This window comes from Fusarium proliferatum, assembly GCF_900067095.1.
Source record: "Fusarium proliferatum ET1 genome assembly, contig: FPRO_scaffold001, whole genome shotgun sequence".
Classification (NCBI taxonomy): Eukaryota; Fungi; Ascomycota; class Sordariomycetes; order Hypocreales; family Nectriaceae; genus Fusarium; species Fusarium proliferatum.
The window spans coordinates 2,042,567-2,061,820 of NW_022194790.1; the positions used below are offsets into that span (position 1 = coordinate 2,042,567).

General features: G+C 48.4%; 7 protein-coding genes across 7 annotated transcripts; 4 read left to right on the forward strand and 3 right to left on the reverse strand.

Annotated features, from left to right (window-relative positions):
* Window positions 1-902: 902 nt before the first annotated feature.
* Window positions 903-2,090, reverse strand: FPRO_01415 (uncharacterized protein; the record flags this gene model as incomplete). The annotated part of the gene is made up of 3 exons (XM_031231728.1): window positions 903-911; window positions 970-1,749; window positions 1,950-2,090. The coding sequence occupies 3 exons, from the start codon at window positions 2,088-2,090 to the stop codon at window positions 903-905; spliced, it is 930 nt and encodes a 309-aa protein (XP_031075058.1).
* A 577-nt stretch (window positions 2,091-2,667) lies between these two features.
* FPRO_01414 (uncharacterized protein) lies at window positions 2,668-3,318 on the forward strand (the record flags this gene model as incomplete). The annotated part of the gene is made up of 1 exon (XM_031231739.1): window positions 2,668-3,318. The coding sequence occupies one exon, from the start codon at window positions 2,668-2,670 to the stop codon at window positions 3,316-3,318; it is 651 nt and encodes a 216-aa protein (XP_031075059.1).
* A 115-nt stretch (window positions 3,319-3,433) lies between these two features.
* FPRO_01413 (putative THG1 Protein required for tRNAHis guanylylation at 5 prime) lies at window positions 3,434-4,645 on the reverse strand (the record flags this gene model as incomplete). The annotated part of the gene is made up of 8 exons (XM_031231750.1): window positions 3,434-3,652; window positions 3,701-3,805; window positions 3,850-3,938; window positions 3,985-4,157; window positions 4,215-4,259; window positions 4,311-4,442; window positions 4,490-4,579; window positions 4,632-4,645. The coding sequence occupies 8 exons, from the start codon at window positions 4,643-4,645 to the stop codon at window positions 3,434-3,436; spliced, it is 867 nt and encodes a 288-aa protein (XP_031075060.1).
* A 730-nt stretch (window positions 4,646-5,375) lies between these two features.
* On the forward strand, window positions 5,376-6,812 carry FPRO_01412 (uncharacterized protein; the record flags this gene model as incomplete). The annotated part of the gene is made up of 2 exons (XM_031231761.1): window positions 5,376-5,734; window positions 5,780-6,812. The coding sequence occupies 2 exons, from the start codon at window positions 5,376-5,378 to the stop codon at window positions 6,810-6,812; spliced, it is 1,392 nt and encodes a 463-aa protein (XP_031075061.1).
* Window positions 6,813-8,041: 1,229 nt separating this feature from the next.
* Window positions 8,042-13,400, forward strand: FPRO_01411 (putative DNA-directed RNA polymerase II largest chain; the record flags this gene model as incomplete). Its single annotated transcript, XM_031231772.1, has 3 exons — window positions 8,042-8,398; window positions 8,452-13,316; window positions 13,370-13,400. 3 exons carry the CDS (start codon window positions 8,042-8,044, stop codon window positions 13,398-13,400), a joined length of 5,253 nt encoding a protein of 1,750 aa, XP_031075062.1.
* Window positions 13,401-15,109: 1,709 nt separating this feature from the next.
* Window positions 15,110-15,388, forward strand: FPRO_01410 (uncharacterized protein; the record flags this gene model as incomplete). Its single annotated transcript, XM_031231783.1, has 1 exon — window positions 15,110-15,388. One exon carries the CDS (start codon window positions 15,110-15,112, stop codon window positions 15,386-15,388), a length of 279 nt encoding a protein of 92 aa, XP_031075063.1.
* A 2,485-nt stretch (window positions 15,389-17,873) lies between these two features.
* On the reverse strand, window positions 17,874-18,644 carry FPRO_01409 (uncharacterized protein; the record flags this gene model as incomplete). The annotated part of the gene is made up of 1 exon (XM_031231794.1): window positions 17,874-18,644. One exon carries the CDS (start codon window positions 18,642-18,644, stop codon window positions 17,874-17,876), a length of 771 nt encoding a protein of 256 aa, XP_031075064.1.
* Window positions 18,645-19,254: the final 610 nt, after the last annotated feature.

A 19,254-nucleotide genomic window follows, 5' to 3' on the forward strand; every position in this document is an offset into this window, starting at 1 on the left:
AATGTAATTTACCTAGTGAGTATTGTCTTGGGAGTCCTAGCGCTGGTAATGGGACCTGTGAGACCAACGTCATACATCGTACTATTTGGTAGCACATCTTGGTTATGAGATCAGTTGCATATCTCAGGGGTAGAACTTAGAGGTCAGACAGAACGCATTATGTAGACCGTAGTACTATATTGATAATTGTCAAAAGCCAAATATTCCACTTGCGTCAACGAGTACATCTTTGCCCTTTTCGACATCGAAGGCCAAAGATACTGAGCTTTCTGACCACTGACTCGGAAGTTGGTTGAAAACCGAGACTGCATCTACAATAAGTTTTAAAACAAGCGACAAATGAGTGTGATCATGATGTGAAACATTATCCAACACTATGAACCTTACCGTTATGTTCGGTATGTTATTCTGTATATGCGCATATACAAGTCCTCCTTTCAAAGGATATAGGGTAGGCAAAATGGAAATTTGAACAGCATAAAGATCACTCAAGAGGCCTAGGGCTTTTGAAGAGCACGCCAAATTAAACCAGTAAAGAGTCGCCTAAGCCTAGGCTGAATTACATGAATACTTTTGTGACTTAGCTTTAAGGGCATATGGGTTTCCTTGTCACGATATCGATCCATGATGCCACAATGAAAATCATCCTAATAACACGTCCTCGACTGGGACATAACTCACTTGTCCAGAACCAACGGGTTGTAAACTTACATAGGGCTTATAATTAGATTACGACCAATTACAATGAATTCTATTAATGGGGTATATAAAGGTGAAGTTAATTAGGCCAGCAACTTGTAGAACTTGAAAGATCTTTATGAATCTGATAGGCAGAAGTTACCTAAGTGTTAGTCTAGTTTAGCATTGTCCCATCCCTGATCCTCCAGACTCCTTGTATATTATTAAGAAAACTGAGGTATCCCGCGTTAGTTACGTCGCCAAACTTCAGTTGAAAGTGACAAGACTTACCTTCCATCGATGCCCGCACGCCATGCATTCGCAGAAAGTCGTCATAGGTTCATCAGCAGCTCGGGTCTGCGCCTGCGTGTAGCTGACCTGCTTCTTCTTACAACGACCACACTCCAGACTCTCGCTGATACTCTTCTCAGCCATCGGGACCTGGGCCTTCTTCATGTTCTCCTTTTCTAGTTCGAGCTCCTTCTTGCGCTGCTCCTCGCTCTTGAGCTCGTCATCGGTCATGACAACAAATTTCTCGGCAGTGATCTCACCGGACAAGACACTGCGCCCGAGTTCCCGATTGGACTTGTTCTTCAGGTTGGTGAAAAGCGATCGGATCTTCTTCTTGTAATCGGGCGTTTCCCCTTTGAATTTGGTATAAGCGGCATGCTCAACAGCGACGGCTCTAGTAATGACGTCGGTCTCGGTTGCCGTTGATCGATAGGCGAGGCCATTGTAGATAAGCCCAATGCATGAGTTTCGAACGCTAGAATCGGTGCGCTTGACGTTCACGTTGTCGGTCTCATATTTTCGCTTCTCGATGTCGCCCTTGTACTTGGCCCCAGAGGCACCGGCTGATGACGATGGAGGAGGAGGAGCAGGTGATGACGCGGGCGCTGATGATGGAGCTGGGGCTGGAGATCCTGAGCCGACCTTTGCACGTTGTAGTTTCGAGTGCTTTTCCTGTTCGACCAACTTCTTCCACTTGTTGACGAGTTCGGCGGCGGCACGGGCGATGTCCTTGTTGGAATTTGAGCGAAGTTTTCCGACAAAAACACCTGCTCTTGTAGCCTATGACCAAGATCTCGGCATTAGCACAGTCCCTGTGAGATCAAGATTGCAATATCCGATAGATCCGCCAAGGTCACAATTTTGACGAAAGATGGCGAGAAATGCGACCATGCATTTGCGCAGACCAACCAAGACATGTATATATCCAAAACGCGCGCAGAAAAGAGCTCTCTCTACCGCTTCCTGAACCGCGTACGTACCCGTAGCATCTCTTCGGTGGGAGAAGCATCCTTCTTCAATGTCTCGAGTAACTTTATGGCGTTCTCGGGGGGCTCATTCGCAGCAACACACTTTGTCAGCGCCTTGATGCGCTGCCCAAGCTCGCGTTCGTCCATGGGCATTTTTGCGGGTTTGGAGACAAAGGGTTGAAAGAGTTGATAAATTGAGGCGTGGTCTGTCGCAAACTTACCTCAACCAGCCTATGCCTGATGGGTGGCACGTGAGCCCCTGGCTCATTGCTGTACCGGAGTTTACCCAGATCGTGGAGGTGGCTGAAACGGTCAGGCTCTACGGAGTACCAGGAACATGTATCATAAAATAGATAAATGAAATACGAAATCATCTCTAGGCTTACCTTCTGATAGTGTTCTTTTTATTAGAACTTCATGAGCAATGTGTAGGAACTGGTAAAACCTTCACTCCTTTAAACCTTGTTCATGTTTGATTGTCGCAGGATCAAAGTGCAGCGAATTCGTTAAGTTGGGGGCTCTTGCCTTTGTACCTAAGGTAGTATAGACCAAGCGTTGATAAGACCAATATGGGGTTCGATAAGCCTGCCCCGCTAAAAAATTTCCCAATCGCGACCCTCGACCGTTCAACTTTCAAACCTCCAATCCTTCATGCCGTTCCTTCTTTGACAGACATCAGATCAACACCCATACTATTGGTCGCAAGAGGAGCTCAATTACAAATCATACGATGGATGCACATGCGCTGCTCTCCTCTCAAGGATGGCGAGGAACCGGACACTCTCTACATAAAACCGACGACTCAATTGGACTTGCGAAGCCTCTGTTGCTGAATCGCAAAGACAATACTCGAGGACTAGGTCAGAAGCAACATTTCACTAGCGACCAATGGTGGATGAACGCCTTTGATGAGCAACTCAAGGGTATCGATACCTCCAAGGAGGGGAAAGTGGTTCAGACTGTCACAACTGGCAAGCTGAACGCCCTCGAAAAGAATCTCGGTAAATACTCCGTATACACGACCTTCGTACGAGGCGGATTTCTCGAAGGAACGATAGATAAGCTCACGATCAACGACTCGAGCACGGAATCATCCGAAACCGAATCCAGCGACCAACAAGAAGGTGACAAGTCTGACAAGGACAAGCCTCGGAAAGAGACCAAGGAGGAGAAGAAAGTCCGGAAAGAAGCAAAGAGGAAGCGGAAGGAAGCGCGGGCCGCGAGAAGGGCCGAGAAAGCAGCGCGCCGAGAGCTCAAGTCTAAGTCGAAAAAGTCATCCAAGTCCTCAGCAGAATCAAGCGACGCAGATGAGGAGAAAAAACGGCGGCGCGCAAAGAAAGAAGAGAAAAGGAGGCAAAGAGCTAAAGAGTCCGGGAAATAGAACATAGAACATAGAAGGACATGGGAAAATCGGAGTTTGAAGGCATATACAGCGAAAGCATATTCACGGAGTTGAGGTTAATGGAAATTTTGGATGATACCCCATAGATGTATATTTACGTCTGTTTCGGAATCTTGCCAGGCTTGTTGGAAAGCAGCCACGGTCTTTGGTTCCAGAAATCGTCCTTGATGATGTCCAGGTGTTCCACCACCACACGAGCTTTGGCTCGGCTCTTCTTGTCCTTCTCCTTCTGTGACTTTGATTGCTCAACGGGCTCTGCTTGAGAGTCGATTGTTTGCATGGTATTGTGAGAGTCAGGGTCAACCAATTCGTACTGTTGAGTGTCAGTGCTGGTTGGCGGGGAAGTGTAGACCTTACATACGTCGCGGAAGATAACACTACCCTTTCTGTATATCTCGGGCTCGTTGTTGTAGTTGATAGAAAAGCGAGAGAAGAGTATCTCGTTTTTGTCTGCTGCCAATGTGCGCTGATACAGTCAGCTTGTTCAAGTTCCGCAGTATGGCCACCTACCGCCAGAGTACTCTCAGCTTCCTTGTTGTCAAGACCTCCGAGTTGAATCAAAGACCAGAAACATGTGTTATAGAGGTTATTGATGTGGCCTTGAGTTATGTCAGCCAGGGCCATTTGTATAATTGTAAAACCTACAATCTGCTTGTCTCCAGCTCATGTAATCCCGGAGATTTTGAACACTAGGGTAGCACACTGCCCGTCCATCAAAGGATGGTAGTGGAGGAGACAACGGGCTGTCTGGGAAGTGAGTCGACCAAAAGTATACGTAATTCGCAGTGAATGTCGAGACTACAGTGCTAACAAGTTTACTAGAAAATGGTAAGTTTTTGACGCAGCATAGGATGGGAGAGTGAGTGTAAACGAACCTGGCTCTTCGATCAAACAAAGTGCATGCCTTGTGAAAGACGAAGCTGTTGGAAGTGTTAGTCACACGAAGCCTTGAACTGGTTCGTCTTACGAACCTGTACTCATCACTGACACCATATGCAATTGTGATCTCTGGTAGCTCAGTTACGACGGCCTTGGCAGCTGTGTTCATAAGATCAAGGGCACGGCGGTCATTTGGCTTCTCGAAGCCATACTTAGCACACATCCTATCAACAGTTAGGAGACTCATTTAAAGACCAAAAACCAACAGTACTTTGTGAAGCCTCTTCCGTCGACTCGCACCACGATCCATGTGTTGGGTAATAGCGGATCTGACGTCTCAAAGTTACGGACATATTCAAACCTTTGATCATAAGATTAGCGATGATATAGGTACAGGCAATGCGACGACTCACTTGGAATTCGCCATTTTGCGAGCTCCAATCAGAATTTGAACGTTGAAGAAAGAATGATGGCTGAAATATTATGCGCTGGCTGTATCTGGACTCTGGTGTTTGTGACTCAGTATGATTTGCTTGTGAGTGTAACTCGACATGGTGGAGAAGTGAATATTTTATGTACTTCTTGGGGTTAGAGAAATGTTAGAGAGAGAGAAAAGCCATAGACAGAGTTACGCCCAATTTCGGGCCTTATGATTTCAACGATAGTACAAAATTCTGAAATATTAGCTAGGTCTATAAAAATCTTCATGATTCGTTTATGCAGGTAACTATGAGACGATGGATTAGTAGTTTGGAGGCATTGTATCTATCTTCGCCCTCTTCTTGCGCCCCTCAGTAACTTGTAACTAGTACTGAACCCAAAGCTTAAGCCTTTGAACAGCAGACAACTACCTACATCCAAGAACACAAAGCACATTCCCCTAACCTACACATGAGGAATGGAATTATACGGATCAACCTTCACTCATCTCGGTCCAAACATAAGTGACGTTGAGGAACAAAGCATCAGCCACATTTCTATTTGCACACCTACCTAGGTCGTGTGGGCCTGTGCCTGTAGCCTTGCAGACCAAGCCCACCTCCAACAGCACGGCTGAAGCCAGTTTCTAGAACTTGCACAAACACTTTTGTCAATGGAACACGAGCTCCTTACTCCAACTACTATTCTATGACGCCGACTTTCAGACGATCGCTATCATGAATCTCCTACTCTCAGATGACTATCTTCTCCAAGATTACCCCGAGCACATCACAAATACGATCCGTTCAGGACATGCGACAACTCTACGTTTTAATCGGCAGGGCGATTACCTTGCTTCGGGCCGAGTCGATGGAACCGTTGTAATTTGGGATCTGGATACGATGGGAGTCGCGAGGAAACTGAGGGGTCACAACAAGAGCATCACAGTCACGAGCTGGTCAAGTTGTGGACGGTATCTTCTCACGGCCTGCCACGGATGGAAAGCTATCCTTTGGGACCTTAAGGATGGAAAGCGTCTACGCGAGGTTCGTCTTCGCGCGCCTGCGTATATGGCTGAGCCTCACCCATGGAACCAGTAAGGAAGCGCGATCATCTCTTGAGCTTGACTAACTCGAGTCAGCCTTAAATTTGTCGCCGCGCTGTACGAAGAGCAGCCACTACTAGTCGACATAACCGATCCTGTCGACGTGAAACGTATACTCCCATCAGCGGCGAAGCGACCGAGTACCGACGATGCAGCACTGCGCGAGAAGCAAGCCAAAGAAGATGCGAAACAAATGACAACTTCTGCGATCTGGAGTACAACTGGAGATCATGTGCTCGCCGGAACCAACAAAGGCAAGCTCAATATCATCGATGCAAAGACATGCGAAATTATTTACTCGGAGAAGATATGTTCGAGTGCCATTACCAACATGCGATTGACCGTATCAGGACGTGAGTTATTAGTCAATTGCCAAGACCGAATTATTCGTACTTTCCGAGTGCCAAATTTACTGGCCGAGAATCTCGACCTCGATACACTACAACTACCACTGGAGCACAAGTTCCAGGACGTTGTCAACAGGCTATCATGGAATCATGTCACGTTCAGTGCAACTGGTGAATATGTAGCAGCCTCGACGTACAACAACCACGAGCTGTACGTATGGGAGCGCAATCACGGCAGTCTGGTTTGTATGCTCAAGGACCCAAAAGAAGAACAAGGCGTGATAGAGTGGCATCCAACTCGCGCGCTCTTGGCTGCCTGCGGCCTGGAAACCGGTCGCATATACATATGGTCTGTTATCAGCCCGCAAAAATGGTCGGCGCTGGCGCCTGACTTTGCTGAAGTGGAAGAGAACGTTGAGTACATTGAGCGGGAAGATGACTTTGATATCTATGCGCAAGAAGAGATACACCGACGGCGACTAGATGCTGAAGATGAAGAGGTTGATGTCTTGACCCTGGATCCATCAAAAACCTTGGATGAGGGAGAAAGCTTTCGGATGCCAATTCTGTTTAATCTCGGGGAAAGCGACAGCGAGGACGAATTCATCGCAGTATCAACCGGCACCATGAGACGTAGGAGTCCTGGAGAGGGTCAAAGCGATTTGGAGGAAAAGATACCCGTTCAGAAAAGCACGGCCGGGAAAAGAGGCCGAAAGCGTTAGACAACAAAGGAGATGATGGGTGGAACATGGACAGCAAAGAACAAAGGGGCCTTTGTCGCATTCGGAGGGGGCTAGCTAAAGCTGCATGCAATAGGGATGATTGATTGCAAACATACCATTTTCGTCTCAATAGGAGGATGAATGAAATAATTTAGCCCCAGAAAAACAAAGAATATATTATGAGATCTGCTTCTCAAGGCTCACAAGACCTGTCTCGATACAATATGTCTAGGGGACGAAAGAAAACGGGACCTAAACGATAAAAAGACTTAGGTAAATTGGTATAAGCTTAGGATACCTTTTGCTGAGTTTATTTTTGATACCTTATATCAATCAAGGTCTGATGTTTTATTCCCTGAGGCATGTCTGATAGTGCTTCTGAGTACTAATGTATTCAGGGCGTGTCTTCCTTCTTTCTTGTAGCCTGCTGAGAGTCCACAGCTTCCATAGAATTTCATGCAACCTAATTCAAGGATCAAATGCTCATAATCAATGATCAGGAGCTGTTTCGCCATAGCCTGAGTCACTGCCCGGATCTCAAACGTCAGAGGGCGTGATTGGATCCAATTTCTTAGGGGTACAAGTATCTATACTTTGAGTACCCATCTAAAAAGCGCGACTGGCTTCCGCTTTACATCAAAAACTCGTGTTTAGTCAGCCCCCGAGAACGTGCAGCAAAGTAGCTCTACTCGCGCGTACAACAAGCCTCAGGCAACACCCTGAGCTCAGGGAGGCCAAAACAGGCTTAGCGCATAACTGCTGCCAGCCGTTCTCAAGTCCAGAATCTTTCAGGCTTCCCCCGACCTTCTCGCCTTAACCACGACAAAACTTTGCCTACAACACAAAGTCATCACAGCGCGCGTCGGGCATCGCGCGCATCCCATCGAAACAGCTTACCTACCGATTACGAACGATCGACGATATCGCCGACCGCGATTTTTCGAGTTTCTGCAACCTACAAGGTGGCGGCGACGGGGGAGACCAGCCTGAGGTTCACCTGAGCCAGTGGCCAGGACAGGCGTTGCTGTTCATCGTCCATCAAGCAATCGCATTTGAGAGAATTTATTATCGACTTTACAGCCTTGCGCGACCAACAACCTTTTTAATAGCATCTTTTCGCACTTTTCTTCTACTTTTCGCGTTTCTTTGCGTTCCGGCGCGCGTTTGGATCTCTACTCTCGCTTCTCGCTCATTTCTACTCCACGCCAGAACAATCACATATCGCCACCATGGCCAACCTTTACTTCACCCACTCGAGCGCTCCGCTCAAGACAGTGGAAGAGATTCAGTTCGGTCTGATGTCCCCCGAGGAGATCAAGAATATGAGTGTCTGCCACATTACTTATCCCGAAACAATGGAGGAGAACAAAACAAAGCCTCGTGACGGTGGCCTCAATGACCCGCTCCTCGGATCGATCGATCGACAATTCCGTTGCAAAACCTGCACTCAAGCAATGGGCGAGTGCCCTGGCCACTTCGGTCACATCGAACTGGCCAAACCTGTCTACCATCCTGGATTTATCAAGAAAGTCAAAAAGATTTTGGAGATAGTTTGCCACAATTGTAGCAAAGTGCTAGCCGATGATGTTGGTCTCGCTGTATGACGCTCTTTAACTTTTGATGCTAACCGCCTAATCAGAGAGATCCTGAGTTCGTTAACGCCATTAACACTCGAGATCCTAAAGTCCGTTTCAACCGCGTGTGGGAAGTTTGCAAGAAGAAGCGGAGATGTGAGAACGACGAGGCCAAGCAAAAGGACGATGAGTTCGGCACAAAGACTGGTCCTCCGAGAGGTCACGGTGGCTGCGGTAACATGCAGCCCAACGTTCGACAAGCAGCCCTACAACTCAAGGCCGCCTTCGATGAAGTTACAGTCGATGAAGATGGACAGAAGTCGAAGAAGAAGGAGACAACACCCATCACCCCCGAGATGGCGCATAGCATTCTGAGGAGGATTACAGAGGACGATCTTGTCAACATGGGCCTCAACTCCGACTACGCTCGTCCCGAATGGATGGTTCTTACTGTTCTTCCTGTGCCACCACCCCCAGTCCGTCCCAGTATTTCCATGGATGGCACGGGAACTGGTATGCGCAACGAAGATGATTTGACATACAAGCTGGGTGATATCATTCGTGCCAACGGAAATGTCAAGCAAGCCATTCGTGAAGGATCCCCTCAACACATTGCCCGAGACTTTGAGGAGCTCTTACAATATCATGTTGCGACCTACATGGACAATGATATTGCTGGCCAACCTCGTGCTCTTCAGAAGAGTGGCCGACCTGTGAAGGCTATTCGTGCACGTCTAAAGGGTAAGGAGGGTCGTCTTCGTGGTAACTTGATGGGCAAGCGTGTCGACTTTTCGGCACGTACTGTCATTACTGGTGATGCCAACCTTTCTCTACACGAGGTTGGTGTCCCTCGCAGTATTGCCAGGACCCTCACCTACCCCGAAACTGTGACACCCTACAACATCGGCAAGCTGCATCAACTTGTCGAGAATGGACCCAACGAACATCCCGGTGCCAAGTATGTCATCCGAGCTGATGGTCAGCGAATCGATTTACGCCATCACCGCCGTGCCGGTGCGATCTCTCTTGAATACGGATGGAAGGTTGAGCGTCATTTGATGACTGGTGACTACATCATCTTTAATCGTCAGCCCTCTCTGCATAAAGAATCTATGATGGGTCATCGTGTTCGCGTCATGCCGTACTCAACCTTCCGTCTCAACCTTTCTGTTACTTCTCCTTACAACGCCGATTTCGATGGTGATGAGATGAACCTTCACGTCCCACAGAGTGAGGAAACACGTGCTGAGGTTAAAGAGCTTTGTCTAGTCCCCCTGAACATTGTCTCTCCTCAGAAGAACGGTCCTTTGATGGGTATCGTCCAGGACTCTCTGGCTGGTGCCTACAAGCTTTGCCGTCGAGATGTTTTCCTCACAAAGGAGCAGATCATGAACTGTATGCTCTGGGTGCCTAATTGGGACGGTGTCATTCCTCAGCCCGCTATCTATAAGCCTCGTCCTCGGTGGACTGGTAAGCAGCTTATCAGCATGGTCATCCCTAAGGAGGTAAGCCTGTTCAATGGTACGGATTCTGGTGAAAACGCCCCTCTTAAGGACGAGGGTCTTCTGATCCAAGCCGGCCAACTGATGTATGGTCTTTTGACTAAGAAGAACATTGGTGCTGCTGCGGGCGGTATTGTGCATATCAGCTACAACGAACTTGGCCCCGAAGGTGCGATGGCTTTCCTGAACGGTGTCCAGCAGGTTGTCACCTACTGGCTTCTCAACAATGGTCATAGCATTGGTATTGGTGATACAATTCCCGATGCGGCGACCATTGCTAAAGTCCAGGTGCACATTGACGAGGAAAAGGCTGAAGTTGCTCGCTTGACAGCAATGGCCACAGCGAACGAGCTTGAGGCTCTACCAGGTATGAACGTTCGTGCAACCTTCGAAAACAAGGTCTCCATGGCTCTGAATCAGGCCCGTGATAAGGCTGGTACCACAACACAGAAGAGTTTGAAGGATTCAAACAACGCTGTCACCATGGCTTCCTCAGGTTCCAAGGGTTCATCTATCAATATTTCTCAAATGACTGCGCTTGTCGGTCAGCAAATTGTTGAAGGCAAGCGTATTCCTTTCGGTTTCAAGTATCGCACATTACCTCACTTCACCAAGGACGATTACTCACCTGAGGCCCGTGGCTTTGTCGAGAACTCTTACCTCCGTGGTCTCACTCCCAGCGAGTTCTTCTTCCACGCCATGGCTGGTCGAGAAGGTCTTATTGATACTGCGGTCAAGACTGCCGAAACAGGTTATATTCAGCGACGATTGGTTAAGGCTCTGGAAGATCTTTCTGCGCGTTACGATGGAACTGTCCGAAACTCCCTGGGAGACATTGTCCAGTTTCTCTATGGTGAAGACGGTCTCGACGCCATGATTATTGAGAAACAGAAGCTGGGTATTCTCAATATGTCAAACTCGGCATTCGAAAAGAAGTATCGTCTGGATCTTGCAAACCCCCCGGACTGGTTTAAGCACGACTACGAATTCGGTAATGAATTGACTGGCGACAAGGAATCTATGGAGTATCTGGACCAAGAATGGGAAAAGCTGTTGGCTGATCGCCGACGAGTGCGACAGATCAACAAGGCCAAGGGCAACGAGGAGATGATGCAGTTGCCCCTGAACATCACTCGTATCATCGAGTCCGCCAAGCGAGTTTTTAATGTCAAAGCCAATGACAGAAGCAACTTGCGACCATCGGAAGTTGTTCCAGCCGTGCAAAACTTGCTGGATAGCATGAAGATTGTTCGTGGTACTGATGAAATCTCGATTGAAGCTGACGCAAATGCATCCATTCTCTTCAAGGCTTTGCTTCGCTCTCGCTTGGCCTTCAAGGAGGTGGTCAAGGAGCACCGGCTGAATAAATTGGCTTTCGACCATATTCTGGGCGAACTCCAGAATAGATGGGATCGCGCATTTGTCAACCCTGGTGAAATGGTCGGTGTTCTGGCTGCGCAGTCTATTGGTGAGCCTGCTACTCAGATGACACTGAACACCTTCCATTTCGCTGGTGTGTCGTCCAAGAACGTTACTCTTGGTGTGCCACGTCTCAAGGAAATTCTCAACTTGGCCAAAAATATCAAGACTCCTAGTATGGCTGTGTACCTCAACACACCGCTCGCGAGACAAGAGCAAGCCAAGAAGTTACGAAGTATGGTAGAATACACCAACCTTCGCTCTGTCACCTCGGTGACAGAGATTTACTATGATCCCAACATCACGGAAACCAACATCCCTGAAGATGTGGACATGGTTGAGTCGTACTACATGATCCCGGATGAGAGCGTGGACCCCACCGCCAACCAATCGCGATGGCTTCTACGTATTACTCTGGACCGACAGAAGCTTCTGGATAAGGAGATTAAGATCGATGATGTTGCTCAGCGCATCAAGGAGGAGTATCCTACTGATCTGGCAGTCATTTTCAGTGACAACAACGCCGATGAGCAGGTCATCCGTATTCGAACCCTCCAAACCGGTGACAAGGATGAGGAGGGTGAAGGTGGCATGGAGGAGGATGTCATGCTCAAGCGCCTGGAGGCCCATCTCTTGGATACCCTCACTCTTCGTGGCGTTCCTGGCATTGAGCGTGCTTTCCTCACCAAGGGCACCCGACTCACTGAGGGACCCGACGGAGCTTTGCTTGCTATCAAGGATGACCCCCGCTGCACACAGTGGTATCTGGATACCAGTGGTACTGCCCTGCGCGACGTTCTGGCTGTGGATGGTGTCGACGCGACTCGAACATATACTAACGATCTGTATCAAATCGTTGAGGTCTTTGGTATTGAAGCTGCTCGTGCCGCGTTGGCCAAGGAGTTGACCAACGTGTTGGCCTTTGACGGTTCTTATGTCAACCATCGTCATATTGCCCTCCTTGTCGATGTGATGACATACAGAGGTTCTATTTCAGCGGTTACTCGACATGGTATCAACCGAGCTGACACCGGTGCTCTGATGCGTTGTTCTTTCGAGGAGACAGTCGAGATTCTACTCGAAGCTGCCGCAACAGGTGAATTGGATGATTGCCGTGGTATCTCGGAGAACGTCATGCTTGGTCAGATGGCGCCCATGGGTACCGGTAACTTTGATGTGCTGCTGGATCCCAAGATGCTTGAGACTGTTATTTCTGACAACTCTCGCATGGGATTGATGGCAGGTATGCCCACCAAGAGCGGAGATGTTGAAGGAGCTGCTACTCCGTACGACACTGGCTCCCCCATGGCTGATTCGGGCTACCTCAGCCTCAACTCCCCCGCTGCAGGAAACTTCTCCCCTATCCAGGGTGCTGGATCGGAGTCGCCTGGTGGCTTCACCGTTGTTGGTGATCATGGATTTGGTGGTGCTAGCCCCTACAACCGCGGAGCGGCCAGCCCCTTCAGCAGTACATCCCCCACATCGCCATTTAGTTACTCGCCGTCATCACCTAATATGGGATACTCTCCCACATCACCTCTCATCGATGGTGGTGGCATGAGCCGCTATGGACCAACATCTCCTTCCTTCAGCCCATCATCACCATCATTCTCTCCCACCTCGCCGATGTTGCGTCCGACAAGCCCTGCCAGTCCCAACTACAGCCCGACGTCACCTAGTTACTCGCCTACGTCACCTTCGTCTCCTAGACACTACTCGCCGACATCGCCGGCACAGTTCAACTCTCCCACGTCTCCTAGTTACTCACCGGCGAGCCCCAACTACAGCCCGACATCACCCAACATTCATGGGGCTGGACCAACCTCACCCTCTTACTCTCCGGCGTCACCTTCATGGTCTCCAACGTCTCCTGAGGCTTATTCCCCAACAAGCCCAAGCTTCCAGAGGAGCCCTGGTGCACAGCAGTCACCGACCAGTCCGAGCTATTCCCCGACGTCGCCTGCTTTCTCTCCTCGGACGCCGGGTCCAGGACCTTCTGGCAATCAATAGTGAGTCTGGGTCCTTGATAATACCTTAATGGCTGGTCACTGACCAAGAACAGCTCTCCTAACTCGCCGTCAAATGAGCGATAAATCGTGTGGGAAAAATGGAGGTGGGATGGTGGGTGGGTGCATTCCTATCTTGGTAACAGCGAAAAAGAAAACAACTTGGAATTAGTAGCTTCGAGAATGATGCTAGCAACACAGGCGTTGCATTGCTTTTATGTTATTTAGGTAATCACATGGTGGTAAATGATAGATATTACTAGTATAATACACTAGTACATGCTTTATTATCACCTCCACGATTACCTCTATGTAACGGTGGATGTGTTTGCATTTCTTGAGGAGTATAAGGGGGCATGGGCCAATAGATGATGAAACCATGGTGAGCCCTGAGGAGATTGACCAGACTTGGAGAGGCCAGGTCTTTGTATGCTACATGTATAGACTTGACTGTATAAGATATCATTAATATATATGACTTTATAAAACTTATTCTAAGCACATCCTAAAACTCAAGCGAAATCCTAAAATAGAACTTTTGAAGGCTGGAACAGCAATGGCAGAAGATGAATGACCGGGAGTCCAATACCCAGTTAGAGAAAAGGTGGATGATCCATTGTATGAGCAAAGGTAAGGCTGCGATATAGCAGTAGAAGCTTTAGATAAGATAGATATCCTAGCCAACTTAAGCAGAAAAAGCCAACTCTTTATTTCGCTTGGATGATCAGAGGCGGATCATCCAAGGCTCGACGGGGGCTGGACAAAGGCCCAAGATTGATTTGAAAGCTGCGAGATTGATTTGAGTGCTACGAGCTGCAGTCTTGACTCGAAGCAAGGCAGCAGATGCAAGATGAAGATCAGAGACCGGTCCGTATCAGAGATACCCCCACGTGCAACGCATAAGTCGCGTCTCAAGTCTTCGGGGTTTCTGGAAGCGAAGCTGGTTGGCGAGCGAATAGAAGAGGGCCTTCCATAACAAGTCATACACGAAGTCAGACTCAGACGCGGCAATCGTTGATAAAATGGAAAAGATTATGTGGAACACAAGTTGGCCAACCCTTTTTTGTCACGTCCCTGAGGCCGGGGGAGCCAATCATGGAGTAGAGAGGACCGGGTGGGCACCCGGTGCGGTCAGGTCCGTCGAGGTCCGTATGATCCGGGGGTGTGAGTCTGTGTGTGGGTGTGACATGAAGTCAGTGACATTGGCATTGACAATGGCAGTGGCAAAGTTCTATCATGTCAACATCTCGAGATTTGTAACGCGACGCGACGACCGTATGACGATGATGTGCTAATTTGTTAGTATTTGACGGTGACAAAAGGAACACAAGAGAAAGAAGAAGAGGGTGGGAGCGGGATAGCGGGACCTAGTTTCGCACTAGACTATAGCATGGCCATGTCCATCAGGCAGCGGAGTTTGGGTGCAGTCGGCGATACGGAAGGGAACGAAGCAGGGGATACGCCCCGGGGGTGGATGATAAGTCTCTGTCTCTGTCTCTTGTCTCTGTTGGTATGTAACTATGTATCAACACTAGGAGTAGCACATCATTTGAGATGAGACGGCAGATCAAGGCCGCGAGTTTCCATGGTATCGTGAAAGCATAAAGAGGAGGGTTCCCTCGCTCGAAATGAGAATGAATTTCCTTTCTGTTCTCTAACCAAAACAACAAAAGCCTCGCTTCTATCTTCTTGTTCCTTTCGATCCAGCAGCTGTCTCGCCCACCTCAGCTACAACAACTATATCTCTACTATCAACAACAGCAACAACATCAGCACAACTCTCTCAAAACTTCACAATGGCTGCTCTTCCTCCTCAAAAGTTCCTCCCTCTCACCCCGGCTCCCAAGTCTTCTTTCCTCTCTCTCGCCCCGGCCACTTCTCCCTCATACCCTCAGAAGCCCGCTGTCCGCTCTCACACTCGTCCCTCTCCTCCTCGACGAGCCTCGACTGAGTCGTCGGCCAGCTCCAGCTCCAGCTCCAACAACAGCTACCGCATCCTCAAGCTTGGACCTGTTCACTACGGCGAGCATGCCGATGAGCACAAGACCGACTTTCATGATGTTATCCTTCACTAAAAGAGAGTCACGGTGACCTTTGTGTGAATGGCGTGCTTTTTGTGAGAAAGGTGTGAAATTATGACAGCGCAAGCGATGATGATTTTTCTCTATTCATTTCAAATTCCTATGAATATGACATAACCAAACAAAACTTACGGGATACCACTTTGATTTGACAGTTTTGGATCAAAGAAATAAAATAAAAAACAAGGCTAAAAAAGAAAAACAAAAAAAGGTCTCCCCAACTGTGGACAACGATGGGGGGGTGGGCATCTTCAGCTTCGGTTGAATGGAACAAAGAGAACGGAATCAAATCAAATCATACGGGATTAGGATTGAGGTGGGCGGCTTTGGTCTGGATCCTGTGAAAGCAAGAGTCTTGAAAGGCTGGAAAAGAAAATTGAAGCGAGGTTTATGCTGTTTTGCATTTCCTTATTATTATTATTTATCATATTCTCTCTCTCATTATCTGACGAGAAAAGAAAGGGGAAAAAAAAAAAGAATGGAATTGAACGGGGTGAGGACTTTACTGTCACTATTCCCTGGGATCTTGGCCTACAGTAGCAGTAGCACTATTGATAACGGCAAATCATGATTCCAGTCCTTTCCGGATGAAGCAAAGAGTGTCGAATCTGCAACCAGAAGGGTCCCTGAGTGACGATGATCATACAGATAGCGAGCGATAGCCCATGGGCATTTCGGCATTAAGACCGTGTGCCATGGGATAGAAACGCGGTGCCTTTGCGGTGCGGTATGGGGGGGCAGGTAATAACTAATACAGTAAGCCAATGTGAGATTGACAGGCAGATTTGTAAGGCTGTCCTGTCCTATCCTATCCTATCACTTAGCGTAGTTGCAACACGGGTCTCTTTCAGTCAATCATTGATCTTCGGTCTTATTATTTGGCATAGATAGATAGCAAAGTGTGGGCAATTGACGTGAATCAATGAGTTGTCTTTGCACTTCCTGTCCATCCATACACACACACACACACACACACACATTCAATGTCTGCCTGCACACCCATAAACTCAGCCTTTCCAGAAAATACCGGCATTTCATTGATTCTAGACCGATCATGTGCAAACGGCCTAACTACTAAGTTAGTCCAAATAGCGTAGCATTACCGCGCCGCCTCTCGCATTGCATTGCATTACATCCATAGAAACCGGCCCAAAAGGAAAAAAAGAAAAAAGAGAACGTGCCATGAATAGCCGGAGCCTGCCGCCCGCGCAGACTTGCTATATCCGACTGCTATTTGATAACCATGATCTGTTTATACACGACCCAATCAGATCCTCATGGGTTTTTGTCCAGGCTCTCGGTAGACTCAGGGCCCGGGGTAACAGTTTCGGGAGGTGACCGAGAAACCTGCATGACGTCCACTGAATTTTTCACATTTTTACTGTTTTCCTTGTTTGTTTATTTTGTCGGTATTTCCTGTCAAAATCCCACTGTTTTACAAATGTGCACAACATGGGGGCGGAGAGTATCACCAGCCATTCTGAGTTTAGGTAGTCAAGCGGCTACACAGCATTATTTGCGTCAGAGATAAGAATAGGCAAAACGAAGGTGGATGTTTCTTCTAAAAGTATCCGGTCTGAAAACCATAAATGTGTCAGCTTATCATCCCATAAAACACCACGAAGCGTGGGTGGTGATAGCAAAAGGGACCCCCAAACTAGACTTCATTCATCCTCAACGCTTGGGCCAATTGCGGGGGAAGCGGCTGGTCTGTCACAAAGTCAATTGGTAGTAGTATCATGAGACACGGAAATACGTCATTCCTCATCTTAAAGCTCGTTGCGCGTGACCTGCTTTGCTATCGGAAGCTGACGGTGATCCCTTCGGTGTTCCGACGGGGACATCGAGGCGTGTACAACAATTATAGTTGCTACGGTTGGTTAGGAACGAACTGTTTCAGAGACTGTACCGTGCTCGTGTACGGAGGCGCATTTGAGACATTGAGGTATGAATAAGATTGCGTTTACAGCGAGGCTACACCAGGAGAAAGGTTAAACAACATCGCCAAGACGGCACACAAAGATGCTCATGCTGATCACTTTTAATTCTGCCTGCCCCGAGGTCCAAGCATATTACGCTATAGATCTCGTGACGGGTTTATAAGTTTACTCAATTTAAGCGTAACCTTTAGTCTCTGAATCCCTGGCACTCATTAATACACTTATTCGGGATAGATAACATGGGCGATAATTGTTAGCTTGTCAACTCCTTTGTCGCTCGTAGATATGCACCCTTCAGCATGATGATCTATCTGAGAAACCTTCACATGTTGACCAGTTGCTAGGACTAACCATCTCGTACACCCTCTTCTTCATCTCATACAAAGCCACTGCGCATCTCGGCTTCTGTGCCGTCTCTGACCGTCCATGATCCGCCACGTACAGCACGACACACACCCTCAGCTTTCATTCATGTACCACAAGCGTCAGATGCTGAAAAAGATCACCCTCGTGCTATTCAATTGCCTTGCCTGTGAAATTTACCACTTCTTCTCAGTCCCAATGACCGTAATCTCCTTTCTGTCCGGATCTACCACCCTGATTATCTCCCGCCAATCAATCTCCACCCTCTCCCTCTCCCGTCCCGGGTCTCCACTCTCCGCTCCGCATCCTCCGGCATGGAACCGGCACCACGTCTTCGCATGGCGCGCGTCTACCCATAACCGCGTTGACAGTAAGTATGGATCTGCCAGGACACGCAGCAAGCCCTCCAGAGGTGGTCGTGCAAACATGTCCAGGTCTTTTCCCGGCTTGGCAGGGCGGAAATGGACCGGAGTCCTCGGCTCGATGGGCGTGCGCACCCAGACTGTGAGGTAGTCCATTCTTCCTTGCACAGCCAGCTCCGTGAGTAGTGGTATAATATCTGTCCCTATCCATCCCCTCAAGCGATCAATTCGTAATTCCAGTCTTGCTATTCTGCGTAGAGCACCTCGTGTTGTGAGCAGCGTAGCTCGGCCGGGAAGCCTGTCGTCGGCTCCGCGCGGAGCGCTCTGTAATTCCCTGCGGATGTGTTGTGCATGGGGCCCTGATGCGTCCAGTAAGAACTCGTTTCCTGCGTACAGCAGCGGAGTGGCGATTGTGTGTAGCGCTGGGTGAGAGAGGAGAATGGGCAGCGGGTCGACGGTTGACCTAGTGCACGGGCAGAGACATATGGGTGTAGCAGATGTGACAAGTGGCTTCAGGATGATGCTGAGGATATCCACGGGGAGGTCGAGGAAGTTGAGGCCGTTGACCTCCTCTGAGGTTGTCATGACGGCGGCGGTACCTATGATGACGACTCTGGACACTGATCTGAGCAAGATATCCCTGGTTCATCCTCTGACTATGGCATTCTACTATCCAGACCCTAGATGCCTACAGCCCAATATTTCCGGGTTGAGTGACGCTGCAGCCTTCTTGCGAAACATGCCGTTTGAATAGGATTGTGTTGTGAGGTTCAGGTTGAGCAGCCAGTGGCGGCTAAGCATGATATCCCCGCGGCCAATAAGCGGGGTCTCTAAAGAGCTTCTAGAAGCAGTCCAATACAACAAGATAAGATTCTAGACTCAGATCAAGATCGCCGCTGTACGTATATGGATGGATATGAAGCGGTTATTTCGACACGAGATTGGTAAGATAGAGTTGTTGATATGAATACGTTTGCCGATTATTGCAAACTGTTGATGATCCATATATACACTAGGGGAAGGGAAAAAAAACTCACCACCTCGATCCTAAATGATAAAAAGACTTGGGTAACTTAGCCTAAGTTTAGGATAAATTTAGGATACATTTAGGATACATTTTGCTTAGTTTATTTTAGTATCTCATTGGTATATGGGCAACCTTGGAAGGTCCATTTTGCGCCTTGAGATTCATTAT